The sequence below is a fragment of the Trichomycterus rosablanca genome, chromosome 11, assembly GCF_030014385.1.
Source record: "Trichomycterus rosablanca isolate fTriRos1 chromosome 11, fTriRos1.hap1, whole genome shotgun sequence".
Taxonomy (NCBI): domain Eukaryota; kingdom Metazoa; phylum Chordata; class Actinopteri; order Siluriformes; family Trichomycteridae; genus Trichomycterus; species Trichomycterus rosablanca.
In genome coordinates this window covers 31766032-31786064 of record NC_085998.1, presented here as the reverse complement: position 1 = coordinate 31786064, position 20033 = coordinate 31766032, and the positions used below count along the sequence as shown (strand labels likewise).

The 20033-nt window shown below is 38.6% G+C and overlaps 2 protein-coding genes across 2 annotated transcripts; one reads left to right on the top strand and one right to left on the bottom strand.

The window, feature by feature from the left end:
• The first annotated feature begins 82 nt into the window (after window positions 1–82).
• Window positions 83–1320, top strand: chtf8 (CTF8, chromosome transmission fidelity factor 8 homolog (S. cerevisiae)). Its single transcript, XM_063004182.1, has 3 exons — window positions 83–323; window positions 416–533; window positions 684–1320. The coding sequence occupies exons 1-3, from the start codon at window positions 301–303 to the stop codon at window positions 915–917; spliced, it is 375 nt and encodes a 124-aa protein (XP_062860252.1). The 5' UTR covers window positions 83–300; the 3' UTR covers window positions 918–1320.
• Window positions 1321–12913: 11593 nt separating this feature from the next.
• Window positions 12914–16282, bottom strand: has3 (hyaluronan synthase 3). Its single transcript, XM_063004724.1, has 3 exons — window positions 15653–16282; window positions 14223–14324; window positions 12914–13843 (listed from the first exon to the last, which is right to left on the bottom strand). The coding sequence occupies exons 1-3, from the start codon at window positions 16280–16282 to the stop codon at window positions 12914–12916; spliced, it is 1662 nt and encodes a 553-aa protein (XP_062860794.1).
• Between the last annotated feature and the right edge of the window lie 3751 nt (window positions 16283–20033).

The following is a 20033-nucleotide window of genomic DNA, read 5'->3' as shown; positions in this document are numbered from 1 at the left end:
AAAAACAATGACGTTAATAAGGTAATACACAAGGTTGCAGACTTTTATTTTGAAATGACAGAAACCTGAATGAAAAGAGCCGGCGGGAAAGTTGAGGCAGAAAGTGTTGATACACCTCGGTAACAAAAATAATGAAAAAGTTAAAGGATTTTAATTTCTGAAACTGTTGGGGTTACTTTAGAGAAATGCGAGTAAACCTTTATTAACATTCTTTTCTTTACTGATTTATTTCTGTCAGCGAACTGTTTACATTTACTTATATTGCCATTTTATAGCGTGGTTTGATACTTTATTTGTAACATGGTTCAAATAGTCATTTCAAGGTAAGAGTCAAATCTGTTTTAACAGTTTTATAAGCGAGCTTCGTACCCTGTGTGACTGTTACTGTTAATAATTATTTCTTTCTTTGTTTCAGTAAAAGCGGGGAGACTCCTGCTGAATGGCTGCTGGTGGAGTTACAGGGAGAAATGATATCCCGACACAACACTGGACTGGCTGGTAATCTTATGGGGGATTTGCACTACACGAAAGAGGCAAGTAGAACTGTTGTGTGGCAGTGTTAACAGTGGTACCATCAATGTTCTGTGTGTTGATGTTAAATTTGTCCGGTGTTAAAAAAAAAATAGGACAACAAATGAATTGTCTTGTCTTAATATGAAAGAACTCTGTTTTTTCTGTCCAAGGGTGTACCAGTGCTGATTGTGGGCCACCACATCCTCTATGGGAAACAGGTCAAACTGGAAAAACCATTTGCTGTCCTGATGAAACACTCTGGCCTTCCTCAAGATGATGATGTATCTATGGAAACGAGCCAGGAGAAGCCAACATCATATACTGTATCTGCTCTTATCAAAAAGAAGCTGATCTTTAAAACCCGTCCTAAACCCATCATTACTAATGTGCCCAAAAAAGTATAATATTTATTTATTGAAATGGGCTATTAACTTACCATCACACAATTTGCAGTTCTTGAAAGGTAAGGTCCTAAATGGTGGCAGAAGTACAGCCTCACAAGTACCCTCCTTTTTCATGGACTTTTCTATGTGTTTTACGTGGATGTGAAAACGGACTGCAGACATGTTCCTGAGGCATGAAATTTATCTGCATTTTGAGAGACTGGTTTACTGAATACATTAAAGTGATAAGCATACCAAGACAACATATGGTGTGATTCAGAAAAATTTATTTCGGTAAAAACATCTGAAAAAAATAAACACAATGTTTGAAGAGATTTTAAAAATGTAAAATGTCACTTATTTACTCTAAACAATAAATGCAAATGAGGTCAAAGAGTATTGGTTTCAGGTGTTCATTAAAAAAAAAAAGCACATTAAGTTCTAGGATGTTGATTTGTTTTATTTGTCTATTGCAGTTTTTAGGTGTTGTGCATTATTAAGCAGATTCTGCACCTAATGGTTTTGACACATAATTAATTGTCTAATTATATGAGTTGTTTACAAAACGAAAGTTAATTCAACACATCGTAGACGTTAATTTTTAACTGCTAAATGTTAAAAATATTTGAAACAATTAATAATAATCTGGCCTTTGTACTGTGAACAGGACAAAAATACAACCTTTTGATTAATTTTCAACCTTATCTAATCATCTGAATGATGTGAAACATGAGACTTCATGTTTTGAAATCATCAAAAACAGTATGACTAAAGATCCATTTAAATAGTGGAACTAAATATTGTCATTCAGAATCCGCTTTATTCGCCAAGTATGTTTACACACACAAGGAATTTGTTTCCGGCTGTTGTTAGCTCTCTACAATTAACAAACAATACAATATACAAACAAAACCATATGTAGACAATGTACAAATTTACATGCTCGGCAGAATTTGCATATGTACAGAAAATACAACAATAGCATAAGATAAACAGTAAAGTAAGATGCAATTACAGTATTATACAGCATGTATAAAGTGCAGTGTGGCATGTAAACAACAGTAAACAGCAGTTCAGTTTTAGTTATTAATGAGTTTGATGGCATACCAGGTTTGTGATCATGCTTGTCTAAGTCAAACTGAATTAGTGTTTGCTGGGACAGGGAGGGTTAAAGGCAGACCTTGACTCATGTGCCAGGTTAGGAAAGTTGTTTAATATCACGTTTGAACACTGCGTGGTGCTGTACATGCTGTCCTGCATTTTCAGGAGGGGTCGCCGGGGTTTAAGGTTAGAATAGCCGTGTGGTATCAATACCTAGCCTAGCTAACTAGTTCACAGCTGAGATACTGACTAAAACCCAAATAACTCATACACCATAACTATTATTATTATGAAGAATATACAATAAAGACTTGTACACTATGTGCAGTACACTAACTATACGAAAGACATTAGCTTAGTCGCTAGTGTTAGCTGCTAAGCTCTGTTTCTATAAGCACTCTGTATTAATAACTCTTCATCATATTAATATTGTAATACATACATTTTTGTAAGTAGCTGCTCTCAGTAGGGTTGTAGATAAATTAAGATGTTTAAAGCGGTCAGGTTTCTTGTTTATGGATGCTTTACCTTCCCACAACGTTACCATCACGGCGTATCACCAACTTAAACCACTTAGTTGTTTTTGCTGAATGAAGAAATATGTACACTTTTGAGAGTGACCGAATATATGTGTCCTTGCCATTCTGTTAACAACAAAGTCAAAAGAAAAGAGCACTTATTCATTAAAATACAAAATCACGGAATGAGAGCATCACTGCGCATGCGCCTTAGGGTGCGCAAAGTGCGTAAGGTGCGTTCGTACTTTACGTACTTATAATTTACACTATAATTTCCATAAATTTGCCTTAATTTCTGTATGTGCAAAGTATTAGTTAAGTAAAACTAGAAATTATTAGTAAGATCCAAGAGAAAGTTTCAGCAGGGAGATTGATATATGCTTCTGTTAACTTTAAAAGTGGCATCAAGGACACAAAACAAAACCATGGACTAACATTACATGTGGTTTTCATTATTTGTTTTTCTGATGATAATTAGGCCAAATATTATAATGCAGAGAAGCCTTTAAGCATGCAAATGAACCATCGTTTTGACTAAAGAACCATTGTTTTTAGTTTGTACGCGAATCAGGACAGTAATCAAGTACAGTTATGTAAAAAATTCAATATATTGTGGCGCATTAGGACAGACACTCATTCATACACACACTTACAATTATAGTGTAAGCCCGTGGCGGCCCCCTAGCGGTGGCGCTACATTGCCCCCTCCCTAATATGGTGACCAACTCGCCAGCGTCCCCTGGGTGGCTCCTCGGCCAGACCGCACCCCATTACACTGCCGAGCCGCTCTTCCACCCACTGCTGGACCGGGCACCCTGCCCCTACAGCCACCTGGGCTAGCGCACTCAAACAGACCAGACATATTGGCCCACTGTACCACCAGAGCCACCCAAATGCCACAATCCCACTTCTGACACCAATGTGGCGCCGGCGAGTAGGAAGGAGAGCGTCGGGGCTGCCCTTGGCAGTTCACTCAGTGGATTAGGACAGACACTCATTCATACACACAGACAATCATACAACAGACAAACATAAAGGCTGCTTATCCAGCTCTCACCGTAGCCGCCCCAGCACTGGGCTACACGGCCACGGTAAGTACGGACAGCATGGCCGCAAGGGCTTCTGGGTAAAGCCCGTGGCGGCCCCCTAGCGGTGACGCTACAATATGTACTTTATTTGTACTTGTATGTAGGTAGACACAAACAAAAAAACTAAAACTCTTTGTGCAAAATAAGCAACATGAACAATACAAACATTTACCGCTACAAGCACAACCAGCTTAGCTTATCAATGCTGCTAACAGATGATCATTTATCCACATAACCGCCCCTGGCATCCTTGCTGAGTTTGTCTCGGTATGATTTCTTCTATTTTCACGTCTGCTTCTCCGGCTTTCACTGATACAAAAGAATAAAAATAAGTAATAAACGTGTTTTTGCTGCTTCTTTCACGGTTCATCAACAGTGGCGCACAGGTGACGTCACCGGCACTAAACACACCCTACTGAGAAAGATCTGAGCAACTAGTAATAACCTACTGAATCACTGAACCGACTCATGATTCACATCATTCATTTAATGCGTATTATAATGTTGCTTATTTATATTTAAATATTCCATATATGAAAATAATAATTTGTACTCATTATTTATGATAACAGTTTTGATAATAAACGGAAATTTGACCAAATAAAGCGTTTTTCTGTCAGAATGTTTGTGGTGTTTCTGCGCCATCATGTGGATCTTTGCTGAGGTAACTTGTTCCAGGTTTCAGATCATGCTTGTCTAATTTAAACTGAATTTGTGGAAAAAAACGTTTTTTAAATGTATGATTTATCCTGTCCGAGCCACTGGTTTTGCATTATGATTGGGAGGAGTGAGTAATTTCCCCACAACAACAAAAAAAACCCAAATGTGATCAATCCTCATCACTTAAATAGGATTTTTATTCCTAATAATTAACATAATTGGTTTTGCAAATATACTCATTATAACATGATGTTTGCAACACATTACCTGTATTTCCCCCCAGTGTCCCTGTTCTTCATTTGCCCAGTCTAAACAATGGTTTTGCTCACCATTGTATATTTCAATGGTGTTATTGTCATGGATGAAATCAATTTTTTCTGAGATATTAAACGGTAAAAGTTAAAAAATATGGATTGTAGTGTGTAATGTGGGTATTTCTTGATACAATAAAACGCGTTTTAGAGAAATTTAATAAATATTTTAAAAGCTATTGAAGTTTAAAAAAAGGCTAATTACTTGCAATGCTATTGAGGTTATTGCTATGCTGTATATTCCAATGGTATTATTGTCATGGATGAAATCAGTTTTTTCTTAGATATGACACAGTAAAAGTAAAAAAAAAAAAAAAAGAATTGTAATTATGTTGGTATTTCTTGATAAAATAAAATGTGTGTCAGAGAAATTTGATAAATATTTTAAAAGCAATTGAAGTTTAAAAAAGGCTAAATACTTGCAATGCTATTGAGGTTTTTGCTATGCTGTTTATTTCAATGGTGTTATTGTCATGGATAAAATCAGTTTTTTCTTAGGTATTAAACGGTAAAAGTTTAAAAATATGAATTGTAGTGTGTGATGTGGGTATTTCTTGATACAATAAAACGCCTTTCAGAGAAATTTGAATAATATTTTAAAAGCTATTGAAGTTTAAAAAAGGCTAATTACTTGCAATGCTATTGAGGTTTTTGCTATGCTGTATATTTCAATGGTATTATTGTCATGGATAAAATCAGTTTTTTCTTAGATATTAACAGGTAAAAGTTTAAAAATATGAATTGTAGTGTGTTATGTGGGTATTTCTTGATACAATAGATTGCGTTTTAGAGAAATTTGATAATTATTTTAAAAGCTATTGAAGTTTAAAAAGGCTTGCAATGCTATTGAGGTTTTTGCTATGCTGTGTATTCCAATGGTATTATTGTCATGGATAAAATCAGTTTTTTCTAAGGCACTAAAAGGTAAAAGTTTAAATATATGAATTGTAATGTGTAATGTGGGTATTTTTTGATACAATAAAACGTGTTTCAGAGAAATTTGATTAATATTTTAAAAGCTATTGAAGTTTAAAAAAGGCTAAATACTTGCAATGCTTTTGAGGTTGTTGCTATGCTGTTTATTTCAATGGTATTATTGTCATGGATAAAATCTGTTTTTTCTTAGGTATTAAACGGTAAAAGTTTTCAAATATGGATTGTAGTGTGTAATGTGGGTATTTCTTGATACAATAAAATGTGTTTAGAGGAATTTGATAAATATTTTAAAAGCTATTGAAGTTTTAAAAAGGCTAAATACTTGCAATGCTATTGAGGTTTTTGCTATGCTGTGTATTCCAACGGTATTTTTGTTATTGTTTGAATGTGTTGTAAGCATCAAATTATGAGTTTTTGTATTAAATACCTGTAAAAGACAGTTTACAAACAACTACTTTCTTTTTAACTTCAATTTCATTGGAATTGTGTTTGTACCTTAGGCCATGGACAAATGTATTTTGGTTAAACAGTTAAACTTCAGATTTAATAAGGGTGCAAAAGCAGAGTTTAACATTCTAAAAGAGCATTGCGAGATTCTTTTAAACATCCACCAAATGAATAATACTGTTAAAATGTGAAATCTGTCTTGGTCTCAAATTCATGTTGCTGCCAAAATAGCTGTATTCAATTCATAGAAATGATCATGTTGCAACTCTTTAATGTCAAAACAAAGTGGAATATTATCTTGCACTCTTAATGATTACAATGCTTAAAAAAATACACTACATACATACACTCTTTAACGGTTCAAACTTAGGCCATCTTTTATGTATTAGCTTAAAACAAAACATGTCTGAGTATATTAACTTACAAAGCAAAATTGAGCACTTTTATGAATTTTCAGCACATCTGTAATTATGCTTGAATCATTTCAGAGCAATTTTCTACTGTGGTTAGTGTTTGCTGGGACAGGGAGGGTTAAAGGCAGACTCGTGTGTCATGTTAGGAAAGTTGTCCAATATCACGTTTGACCACTGCGTGGTGCTGTACACCACATTTTCGGAAGTGGACGTGCTGAAACCTACCTTTTCATGTCGGGGGGTTTAAGGTTAGAATAGACGTGTGGCGTTAATACCTAGCCTAGCTAACTAGTCCACAGCTGAGATACTAACTAAAACCCAAATACAGCATAACTATTATTATTATGAAATATATTTAATAAAGACTTGTACACTGTGTGCAGTACATTAACTATACGAAAGACATTACAGCTGTGAGGTAATACCCAAGCTTAACAGCACCGCTACTTGTTAGCTTAGTCGCTAGTGTTAGCTGCTAAGCTAATTGCAGTGATTTCTGTTTCTATAAGCACTGTGTATTAATAACTCTTCATCATATTAATATTGTAATACATACATTTTTGTAAGTAGCTGCTCTCAGTAGGGTTGTAGATAAATTCAGATGTTTAAAGCGATCAGATTACTTGTTTCTGGTGCTTCACTTTCTCACAACGTTACCACGCAGTTGTGTTTGCTGGGTGAATAAATGTGTCCTTGTTTATTTAAAATAAAAAAGAAGCTATTCTGTTAACATTTATAAGCACAAAGTAAGAAAAGAGCACTTACTCATCAAAACACAAACACATGGATTGAGAGCCTCACTACGCATGCTCCGATTCACGAAACTGACCTACGGTCTAGGTCAGTTTCGTGAATTTGCGTAAAATGCGCAAAGTGCGTAAGGTGCGTTTGTACTTTACCTATGCATAATTTACACTATCATTTCCATAAAATTGCCCCTATTTCTGTGTGTGCAAAGCAAAGTATTCAAGGAGTATTCCATTCTCTCTCACACTGCTACATGTGTTCGGGCTCTCAGTGCCGCTTAGTCACGTGATTAGTGATGGGTCGGTCGCGAACGATCCGGCTCTAAGAGTCGGCTCTTTAAAGTGAACGACGGGATCCGGCTCCTGACTGGGAGCCGATTCGTTTTTTTCCGGTTTTTGTTTTCTGTCAAACCCGCACGTGATTGGTCAAGATACGTGGTGGCGTTTGTGTGTTTACACTGAGCAGGAGGGGAGGGGTTACACACACACACACACACACACACACACACACACAGAGACAGCGTGCACACGAACAGGAGGGAGAGAGAGAGCGAGAGAAATCAGCACTTTACACAGCCAGACATTACACGCTGGAAAGGTGAGAAAAATGAGTGAGAGGAGACATAGTAAAGTTTGGACATGAGAAGCCCCTTTTACAGAGAAGTTCAGACCCACTGGGAGACCAAGTGTTCAGTCTACCCACATCTTATACATGTGATGGCACATAGACTGTGTATCTGTCCCCTCAGAGAGAATCTTTTTTTAACAGGGCAGATCATAACAGAAAGGAGAAACAGGATCAAGCCATCAAAGATGAGCTCCTTGGTTTTTCTGAATGCCAATCTTCACTAAATACTTACAAATACTGTCACCTGGATGCTTTCACCTGGATTTTCTTTTTGTTTTGCACATTTTCATTTATATTTTGTTGAGTGTGAGTGATGCTTCGTTGATGTTGTGTTGTTTCACTCTAGATGCTTGTTTATTTTGTTTTGTTTATTAGGATTTTAACGTCACGTTTTACACTTTGGTTACATTCATGACAGGAACATTCACCTCACTTGCATGTCTTTGGACTGTGGGAGGAAACCGGAGCACCCGGAGGAAACCCACGCGGACACGGGAAAGACATGCAAACTCCACACAGAAAGGACCCGGACTCTTCACCTGGGGATCGAACCCAGGACCTTCTGGCCATGAGGTGACAGTGCCAACCACTTAGCCACCATGCTGTCCCACTCTAGATGCAAACTTACAAATAATATACACAATCAGATCTTTTTGTCTAATTGAGATGGGTCTTTGTTTTTGTATTTTATAATTTATTGTTGGAGCACTCTGTTCCATGTTGAGTATATAAATAAAGCAATTTAAATAATAAACATTTGATACAATGTTTTTTTTACATTATTAATTCATTTTACAGGTAATTTGGTAATAAATTAATTTAAGCAACAAAAAAATCTATGGAGCCACTTGGGAGCCGAAAGAGCCGGCTCTTTTTAGTGAGCCGAGCCAAAAGAACCGGCTCTCTAAAAGGAGCCGAAATTCCCATCACTACACGTGATGGTACGACAACAAAACACAGCAGAGCAGGAGGGGAGGAGCCAGGTGTGTTAGCCCTCGTGTCCATCTTAGCATACTTTATATCAGGGGTGTCAAGCTCAAGGCCCGCGGGCCAGATCCGGCCCGCGAGAGCTTAAACGACTGTATGATTGTTGTGATGGTTCGAGTCGTTACAGAGACGCGCTTATAATTTAATGCGCTCCTGCGCCTTTAAGAGACAACGTGACATCGTAGTCATGGCAACTAACTTTAACCTTCGCTAAGAAGCCATGTGACTTTTACGGCAAAAGAACGCGGGGTAGCGTAGTCAGTAATGTAAACAATAATAAATAAATACAAATAATTATATTGCAATATATTACCCAAGCATTGTCTGTAAGTAGTGAGTATATGTGAGTATATCACAGCGTTTTAGTTACAAATTTACCGTAATTAAATACTGTTGTTACGTTACTATAGCAATTAGTATCTTTACACACAATTTTAACTCGTTATTTTACGTTTGGTTAAATCTCATATTGTACCAGATGTAACACTTGACTACAGCTGTGTGCTTGTACTGTATTAAGTTCTTTATTGTTTTTATTGTTTGTATTTTTACTTCATTTTGATGCACACAGTGTATCACACAGCTGGGAAGCAAATAAACCGACTGTATTCTGAAGGGAGCTGTCTGTCTGTCTGTCTGTCTGTCTGTCTAGCTGGGAAAGGGGGATAAACTATTAGTGAGGGCAGAATGATTGTCTTAAAAATACACTGTAAAATCCTAAATAAACTGCATCTTTCAAAATGCAGGCTGATTTTGTGATCTGCAAAGTGACACAGCCCGCCAGTAGATGATGTTACACATATTTACACATGATCCTAAAATGTACAAGAAGATAAGAAAATTAAGCATAAGGAGGAAATTTAATGAAAGTGAAAACAAGTTTGTGCTTCAGGAAGAAAAACCGGTGCGTCTCTTGTGTTATGAGGCTGAGGCTGTGGTAATGGAGGACAATATAAATGCAGAATTCAGCCTCCAAGAAAAACAGCAATGTGACTGCAATCACAGCAGGATACGTTACAATCGGCCCTTTGAGGGCCACCATAATGCTGATGTGGCCCTCGGTGAAAATGAGTTTGACATAGGAATAAGATTTAGGAAATGGTATAATGGTGGTACACACGAGTCTCCAACAGGACAGTACTATGCTGGAACAGCCAATGGGACAAAAAGATTTATCTTAAAAACCTCATGAGAGATCAGTGCATGATCGAGCCGCGTATGAACCCGCCTTGTGCAGGTGAAAAGACGCAGTCGGTACTGCATGTGTCGAAGGTGGGTGTGACGGTTGTGCCCCCCTCAATCAGGAGTGGAGGGTCTGCAGCAGTAGAGGCAAATTACAATCAGGTAATTGGATATGACTGGATTGGGAGAAAAATCCATAAACAGAGAAAACACAAAAAAACTCATGAGAGTACACATTTAAAAGTATTTTTTAAAAAGTGATGCTAAGCCAGCGTACAACAGGCACTTATGGAGGACAAGCTGCTCATTTGTCAAACTACGCCATGTCACTTCCTTTTTTTAAACCTTTTCAAATTTTAATTCAAAGTTACCCCTGCTTTATATGTTAAGAAAGACAAAAAATACGAAAATTAAAGCTACACTCTGCAAGAAAGGTACATTTTAGTACTCCTTAATAGTGTTTACATTTTGCACTTTGATTGTAGTACATAGTTGTGCTTACTGGCCCCCCTGGCTCCTGTTAAACAAAAACAAAAATCAGTCTGACACTCTAAACCACTTTTTAGCACTTTAGAAAATGACATTTTGTGACATAACAAGAGAGAAATTCAAAACACCTAACGCACTGCAAGGGAATAATAGCCTAATTGTAGGAAAGCGTAAACAAAATCACATTTATTTTTAAACTACATATGATATAAAATCAGTAAGTTTTCACACTGGCACCAAGTGGAGTGAAGAAAAAAACAGCTTTAGATAATAAATGACCATAAACATACCTAAACATCAACATCTTTCTTTTTATAGAATGGTCTGGGATGCCAAAACAGCAAAAATCCTAAATCCAGTGCCTACAGTTCTTATTTAAATGCAAGTATCATCTTGCTACAAATGAAAAATGTTACAATTATTTATTACTTTAACAATTACACAATGACAAATCTGCTTACAATAAGTTCATATAAAATAATTACTACTGGTAGATGTATGACTGAATTGTGACATTAGATGATTTGCAAATACTGTACTGTTAGGAAAAAAACAGTAAACATTGTTTTTTTTTTTTTATTCAAGTTTCAGGTAAAGAGAATATTGCTGACCACAAATATCTATTTCCACAAAAATATTTCAGTTTAGTTTTATTTGTACTTATTTTTGCTGGTATATATAAAATGTTCTCCCCGTGTCTGTGTGGCTTTCCTCTGGGAGCTCTGGTTTCCTCCCACAGTCCATGATGTGATTTAGGTGAATTACAAATACAAAATTACCTGTTACAGTGTTTGACAGTGAACTTGAACTGATCAGTCATATGTAATATCTAATGATCTGTCGTGTCATTAATGTAACAAAAGTGTAAAACATAACATTAAAATGCTAATAAATAAAAACATATATCTTATATGCAAGGCAAATATGCAGCTGCAACTAGACTTTTTGTGTGTTGAATGTAGTTAGTAGCTATAAACCTTGGTTGTTAGCAGATGAGTATAAATAAACAGCCCTAAAAGGAATAAGAAGTGTATAACAAGAAATAAAGGCTGTATAGCAAGCTTTTTGGTTTATTACAAAGCTCAACAAAATATTGTTCTTTGTTAAGTACCAAAATATTTTAATGTATACAGTTTAATAAAAAGTTGGCAAATTAAATGCTACATATTTTCATTTACTGTTATGTAAAAATCTCAAATGATGCGACAGGAGTAAAAAAAAAAAAATAGCCGAAGTGCATAGCTGTTGTAATCAGTAAACTGGGTAAAACCTTTGGCATAACAACAGTTAACTGCTGTGTGCATTCTGTCTGTGCTTAGCCATAGGAATAAGATTTAGGAAATGGTATAATGGTGGTACACACTAGAGTCTCCAACAGGACAGTACTACGCTGGAACAGCCAATGGGACAAAAAGATTTATCTTAAAAACCTCATGAGAGATCAGTGCATGATCGAGCCGCGTATGAACCCGCCTTGTGCAGGTGAAAAGACGCAGTCGGTACTGCATGTGTCGAAGGTGGGTGTGACGGTTGTGCCCCCCTCAATCAGGAGTGGAGGGTCTGCAGCAGTAGAGGCAAATTACAATCAGGTAATTGGATATGACTGGATTGGGAGAAAAATCCATAAACAGAGAAAACACAAAAAAACTCATGAGAGTACACATTTAAAAGTATTTTTTTTAAAGTGATGCTAAGCCAGCGTACAACAGGCACTTATGGAGGACAAGCTGCTCATTTGTCAAACTACGCCATGTCACTTCCTTTTTTTTAAACCTTTTCAAATTTTAATTCAAAGTTTTACACTCAGTGTAGTGTGTCTTAGAGTGATTTCTAAACCAAAAAAATACTTAGAGATGGGTGGAATTTAAAAGAGTTGTACATTTCCAAGTAAGAGTCCAAAATTCTTTTGTAACGCCCTCCAAAATCAAAATTGTATTGTATGTTCAATGCAATTACATTTCAATATGGTTTGTTTAGAGCCAGCACACACCACCACGTCTTGCATTTTCAGACTGGTATTTTTGGTTTCCATCAGATATGATTGCTGTGGTGACACCTGCTCAGAAGTATTGCTTAAATGTGTTAAATATACAAGGTTTCCATTTAAACGGACTAAATACTGCATAAACACAAGGTTATGCCCTGAACGGGTGTATGTTGTGATTGATATTCAGATTGTTTGTGCCCAAGCAACCATACTACTCATACACTATCATCTCTATAATAGTCAATACTATAAAATGTCCACTCAGAATCAGCACCATTGATGAATATTTCATATGATCTTTGATTTAAATTAAAAGATGCAAAATACTCCTCAAGCCATGATTTGTTCCTTCTTGGAAGACTGTTAATATATCTCAGCTGGTGGTAAAAATGTCCACTTTGTTGCAATTGACATGAGTAAACCTGTGCATCTTTGTCCAACATGACAACAAGTTAAGCACCAGTGAGGTAGAGAGCAATTACAAAGTAAATAGTACCCTAAACGTACTATGTGAAAAGGGCATCCTAGGCTTCAGCACAAGAAAGCTGGTACTGCTCTTCCCTTTTGTTACAGCGCTTGGCCACAATAGCTAAATAAAGTACCAGGAGTACGAGCCAGTAGCAAGCATAGAGGACAATCCCAGCAATAAGCAGAATCTTCTCAGTCTCACTGAAGGGGTCCTGTGTCTCACAGTAAATGGTGTAAACTACTCCACCCAGCAAAATGAGTGCCCAAACAGTCACAGGCACGGCGCCAATAAAGTTCACCACAATCTTTTTCCTCCCAGATGTACCCCAGCCTGCTTTATTGATAGTCAACAGGGCAAAGATCTTTGCCGGCAGAAGGCTGGACATGTAGAGCAAGGAGTAAAGAGACATAAAGATCATAACCAAGCTGCCCCTCAGGAAGCAAGCATAGGTGGCTTTGACCATTCCAACCAGCTGAACCGTTAGCAGGAACAGTAGTATGTTCCACAGACGGCCACGGTAAAACAGGTGGATCACTGTAGCCACTAGAAAAAAAGGAAAGAAGCCAGTGACCACTGACTCGTACGTCATCCACAGGCTATGCTTGTGGAACCAAAGGGCATTGTAGAGCCACTCCCGGAAGTAAGACTTGCTCCACCGAGTCTGTTGATTAAGCCAGCGGAGATAGTGAGTAGGCGTCTCGGTCTGACACTTTGACCGTGCAGTGTACTTCGTCTTGTAGCCAAAGCTCAGGACTCGGTTGGTGAGGTGCCGGTCATCGCCAAAACTGCACTTGCTGCCCAGGAAGGTCTGGTTGTACCAAGGCTCTAAGAACTGCTGGAGGAGGGAGTTGCGGTACATGCCCAGAGGACCACTGATGCATTGAACACAGCCAAAGTAGGACTGACAGGCACGCTCCACGTTGAATGCCATCCAATACCTCACGCTGCTCAGAAAAGATATCCAAGAGTCGTATTTGTTCAGGATCTGAAACAAACGAGGAATGTAATTAATTTTGAGTATTATTTTCTATTAAAACATATCAATGACTAACTAAGGGATGTTTTCATAACTGCAGTTTATTCTGTATTGACTGCATTTGGAAAGTCTATCAAAGGCTTGGCACATTTGAGCAAATGAAAACCACTTTCCAGTTTACAAAGCAGCCTCAGAATGAGAAAGGTATCAATCACTCTTCAGCTAGTCTTTATCCTCAAACACTAATCAGCTGTATCAGATAAAGCTCCTGCCTCTTTGGCATAAAAATCCTGGACTATATAGAGTACCAGGGCTCTACTGTGAGTTTTCTCTAGAAAGTCTGGGTGTAGTGCCAGATGCAGACTTATAAAGGAAGAAGCCTCCTTACCTGTACATCCCCTCCAACCCCACCCACTTTTGGGTCATCCTCCAAAATCTTCAACATCTCAATTGTACAGGCTGGATCTAGAACTGTGTCTGAATCACACACCTACGGACACAAAATTTGGAAGCTCAGCCTTATAACAGCAACATAACAGAACTAATTGGCATTCAGTATGCATAACATAACACTGTTATTGTAGGGCTGCATGGTGGCACAGCGGGTTAAGTGAGTGCAACACAACATCAGGGTCCTAAGTTTGGTATGCGCTTTGTGTGTCCACCTAGGGTTTAGTGAATTGACTACTATATATTCACTTTAAATGAGTGTGTAATGCCCTTGGATGACCTGGCACACTGTCTAGGGTGTAGTCCTGCTTTATTTTTAGTGTTTAATTATATTAGTGCTGTCAACCCACTGTAACCTAATCAGAACAAAGCAGTTATTTAAAATCTCTAAATACAAACGTTCCTACCTGCTTCTTTACACAACAAGGCACACAGACACACAGAAAACGATTATTCAGGTATTTAGAGTTAAAGTTTATTTTAAAATATTATAGCTTTTGTAATTACATTTAAAAGTTCTACGGTTAATGTTAGCCTATATTGGTGACAGATGTTTGAAAGCTGATCAGGCCACTTCAATGAGAGGCTGCTGACAGCACCCAGGTGTTCCCAATGTGCAGGTGACATGGCAGTAGGATGACCTTTAACCTCCACATAAAAGTGCCTCTGATCACATAGCAAGCAGAAAGAAAAAGCTATTGTAAACATTTAGTATATCAGAATTAAAGTGTGCTACATGTGTTCCTGAAGCAAGGTCATGAGTGATTAGTCTTTCAAAACCTGGGAATGGTCGTGGTCCAAAAAATGTGGGTCCCAGAGAAAAATAATAATAATTAAATCAACTAATTTTAACAGGCAAATTAAATAAAATAAACACTAAATTAACTGGTCCACGTACGCCCCTATGTGGAGGCTTTACGTTACATCTTGTAAACCACAGTGGGACCAGATTGACAACATTTTTATTAATATGTAATTAAGTACTTTTAGTTTTGGGTATTGTTTTGATGCATTGTTTGTGTTACCTGGGTCGTGGTTAAACTCATAGACAAAAATCATGGACATGTGGGTCGCTTGAAAAAAAGCTAAAAAACCCTGGTCTAAAGTTAATGCTTGTGCATGTATCTCTGCATGGTAAATCCATGTACATTTGCAATCGGAAACATTTAACTCTCCAAAGAAAATAAGGATTTATGATTCAAATTTTTCTGCAGAGCTAGATTTACTTAACAGTTGAATAGAGCATAATGCAGTATATAGTGGAATCAAAGTAAAAGTATTTCCACTCAAATTATGCACATTCAACAAAGGGACATGTCCCAAAAGACCTTCAACTTGTCTTACACTAAGAAGACCACCAAAACTTACCTGTACATAATCCACTGAATTCCCCAGTGCTTTAAAAGCCGTGTACATGACCTCCCTCTTCCCGCCCCACTCCTGCATGATGCAGGAGTAGCGGCAGCTGCGCACCATCCTGGCTGCCCGAGCAGCCTCCTCCAAATGTACCGACCCTGTACCTGCACCCCCAGCCCCATTGCTGTGAAAGTTCCCCTTCCACACCATACAGCCTGCCTGCTCCGCTCCCCCCATCACCTCCCGAAAGATATCCATCATATAGGCGTCCTCTGTTCGGTTTCCATCTACCACAAGCACCACTTTCAGGCCTGGAAAGGAGATACGGTGGACGCTACGCAGACACTTTCGTAGGTAATCTGGGTCTTCCTGGTAGGCGGCGATACAGAGGGCGACAGTGCAGCGCAGGTGCCTTGGTTGGGAAGGAGCCCGCATGTGTCTGTGTTCTAAGAAGGCGAAGAGGCTTTGGAGCAGCAAATGTAGTGACAAAAAGGCACCATACAGGCCAAAGGAGAGGTGATGCTGTTCCGTGTGGATGAATTGGTAGCCAGTCACGTAGGCCAGCAGAATGGCAAAGAGAACCACAGCTGCAAACAGAGTGGTGATGAAGATTTGCACCGCTGTGCCACAGCGAGAGGGCATCTACAGAGGCAAAAAAACAAAGAAACATTAATTAAGGAAGAAGATGAGGGGAAAATGGCTTAAATGTCTGGTGTCCTTGGTGTCCTGGGCATTGCAGGCCCAGTGATTCTGGGGAAACCATACAGACCATGATCCTGACCAGTAAAAAGCAGTGGTAAAAATGACATAAAATGCTAAAAATATATATAAAAGCAGTTGTATATAATTGCATTTTCCTCTTTGAGTAATGACCTCAAAATGCACATTAATCTTTTCATTTGTCGCAATATATTACAACTATGTGGCATTTACTTCCCGAGTTTCCAGGTGTTCTGTTGACCTTTTGAAGCCAGGATGGACAGATAGCTGCAAGTCAGCACTCAGAGGTGTGTTTTGTTGTTAATTAGAGGGCTTGTTCTTAGGGGGGCTTGTTAGCCTTGGGAATTGTGTTAAAACTGAGGAACATCAGTCACTCTGTCATAGCTGTGCACATGACATGGAGATACAGATGTGTGATGAAAACAAAAAACAATGTAAACCCTTTGAAGTATCAGTTAAGGGCTCACCACTTCTAGATCAAAGACAGTAAGAGATATGCCATGCCCTCAGTGATGTCTACAGATCACATCAACTGTTTTTTTCTATAGAGGCTGCATTGCATTTTTACATATCGACAATCTCCACATGGCACAATGGAAAGTTAAGGGAAAATGGAACAATTTATAGGCCAGAGCTTATAATGTTGAAATTAATGAGATATGGGCTTTTGATAAGAATAGGAATACAACTTCTGCATATCAAATGCTGCTTAGCTATCTGACCAAATGCTGATTGGTGTCCAAATAATTTTGGCCACGTGTTTTTTTTACAGAAAAAAAATACAAAATAAAGCACTGACATAGTAATATAAAAAAAATATGGTGTTAAACTAACCAGGCTTTATTTTCTATCACTGGGAGACATAAATACAAATTACAGTTGAGTGTAATTTGTCAACAAGTCAGACCAATGTGCAATGCAATGTATCAATTGGAATGTACAGTATGTGTGCAACCAATCAGTATTAGGTCAAACCAATTGAATAAGCAAAAGGTGCGTTATTAAAATATGTCCATTGATTTCTGTACGGCTATGACTACGTCTAAGATAAAAGCTGCCTCTGGTGCTTTGAAAACTATAACCCCCACTGTGCTGTATTACTAATGAACCAAAATGTGTAAAGCCTGTCTGGATGTTAGAATCAAATCTAGTTGCTTGGGAATCCCAAGAGGTTTTTCTTGAGGTCGTCAGACTTCTGTGTTAAATTGTGCCATGGAAAGTAAAGCAGGCTGCATTTTCCTTGGAGAGGTCCAACGTCTTCAAACAGAATTCAGAGATGTTTCTACCATTGATTAGTTAGCCTCAAGGGATATGCAGGACTCCCAAAAGCAGAGCTATTCAACAAAAGATCTGTAAGTCTAAAGGGAAAAAGCTTCTCTATAAGCAATTACAGCACACAAGACACTTTTGCTATTTTTTCTGTTAACACAAAAAACCCATCTGTGTGAGTTTGAGAGTGGGTACTCTCCAAACATTCAATATACTTTCTTACTGATGTTCTTCCAACTCTCACAGTTTACACCTCAAGCATGCACTGGTAAACTTTACAATGACAAATTTCATACTTTGTACCCCACCCTCCCATCCCTAACCCCCAGAAACATCGTGCACTGACAATCACATCAATAGTTCCATACCTTCCAAGCCCTGTGGTGATGGTGGGCTCCCCTTGCTCAGGCAGAATCACTCTTACGGGGTATGTAGGTGGGTGGGTGTTCGCCTGACGTCCGCTCCACTCCTCCCTGCCGCAGCACAGAACACTTCTTGTTCTGCCCCCTGCTTACACTACATCTTTATTCCACCAGGTCCTAATTCAGGAGCTCCCTAATCCAAAAATACAGCACCCTTGCCCTCCTCCTTTTGGCCGGTTCCTCCTTCCTTTGCCCTTCTCTCCCTCCTCTTCTTCCCCTGTGTTCTTGCACACTCCCCAGGCATGAAGGCCTCTCAGATCAACTGCAAGACTTTAAGAAGGCATGACCATGGAAAGGGGACAGCTGGTAAGCTGAAGGTGGCACAGCTCGCTAGTGGCGTACCTGGTCCGGGGGCCAGCATACTTGCTCAGTGTGCCTTGTATGGTAAAGGTGCTCTGTCGTTCCCTCTGCTACGCTGCAGTGCCAGCTGACTCCCTCCTGCATCTTTCTGCAAAGCAGCAAAACCACAATCCCTGCAAGTCCTTCTGCTGTGACATTGTCCTGGCTCTCACACTGCACAGCACTCTTCTGTCTCTGCTTTTCCCTTAACATTAACTTCTCTCTTTGTCTAGTGCACTTTTTTGTCATGTATTTAGCCACCACAAGACTGTTTGGGCAGACTCCTACACTGGCTGGACACACTCGACCCTTTTCAATGCATCCATTATGCACCTATTTATTTATCCATCCCTCCTCTCTACAACCCTAGTGCAGGCAGCCTGCAGGTCCAATACAGGCTACTAAGGAGGAGGAGAAAAGAGAGAGAGAGAGAGAGAGAGAGAGAGAGATTATTGAAGTACAAAAGGAGGGAGGATGAGACTGGGGGGAGAGAGAGGCGTGTGTGGTATGCTCTGACAATCAATTCACACTGCATTTATTCAATCCCCAAACTGGTCATAACACCATCCTTTACCCAACAGAAATGTAAATGTATTTTATTTGGAAAATACCTAGAATTCTTTATTTTCTTTTGATTTGCACATCTTGGCTAGCAGTACTGATGGGATTGCGAGTTTCTTGGCAGGGTAGCAGTAAGAGAGTAAATAGGGGTTGCTAGGGGGAGGGGGAATAGGTTGCCCTGCCTACCTTTGATGAGTTAACGATGTGTAGTGATGTCACTGATGCCCTCACAATCATGGAATGTCTGTGGATTTCAAGAGACTGTAGAGGGCAATATAAAGATTATAACTACACCACAGTATGTTCTACAAGCATAAACTGACTTCAATTACAGGGACAGTGGTAGCCTAGTGAGTAGAGCTTTGGGCTATCAACTGAAAGGTTGAGAGTTCGAATCCCAGCTCTGTCATGCAGCCACTGTTGGGCCCTTGCGCTCTTGAGCCCAGCTTCCAAACAAGCTGAGATATGTGAATAAAAAAAATTTTTTTTTTGCTGTATATGTATATATGATAAATAAAGGCATTCTATTCTATGTAGAAACTGCACTATCCTGGTCAGGGATTCTTCCCCAAAACACTGGACTGACAGTCTAATTATCAAACATCACACACTGTCCTACACTTACATGTAAGTTCAAGTTCAAGAGTTCAGTGAACCTGGTTCACTAAATCTATGTAATAGCAACAGTCCCCGTGTCAATGTATGCGTATATTAAGAGGATTTGGAAAGTATTGAGACCCCCTGCCTTTTTCACTTGTGTACTGAATTGATGGATGTTCTACACATTAATCCACACTTAATTACGGAAAATGATGAAGTGAAAACTTAATTACTAAAAGAAAAAAAAACTGACAACTAAAAACTATGGACAAAGAAGGTACAGATGTCCTTTTTTGACTCATTATGTGTATATACACTGATCAGCCATAACATTAAAACCACCTCCTGGTTTCTACACACAGTCCATTTTATCAGCTCTACTTACCATATAGAAGCACTTTGTAGTTCTACAATTACTGACTGTAGTCCATCTGTTTCTCTACATACCTTTTTAGCCTGCTTTCACCCTGTTCTTCAATGGT

Excerpts from the sequence above, each read along its gene's own strand:
- has3 (XM_063004724.1), bottom strand. The coding sequence starts at position 16,282 with ATGCCCTCTCGCTGTGGCACAGCGGTGCAAATCTTCATCACCACTCTG. Across the intron at positions 14,325-15,652 it reads ATTCAGTGGATTATGTACAG|GTGTGTGATTCAGACACAGT; the intron begins GTAAGTTTTGGT and ends TTGTGTCCGTAG. Across the intron at positions 13,844-14,222 it reads GGGTTGGAGGGGATGTACAG|ATCCTGAACAAATACGACTC; the intron begins GTAAGGAGGCTT and ends CGTTTGTTTCAG.
- chtf8 (XM_063004182.1), top strand. The coding sequence starts at position 301 with ATGGTTCAAATAGTCATTTCAAG. Across the intron at positions 324-415 it reads GTTCAAATAGTCATTTCAAG|TAAAAGCGGGGAGACTCCTG; the intron begins GTAAGAGTCAAA and ends TCTTTGTTTCAG. Across the intron at positions 534-683 it reads ATTTGCACTACACGAAAGAG|GGTGTACCAGTGCTGATTGT; the intron begins GCAAGTAGAACT and ends TTTCTGTCCAAG.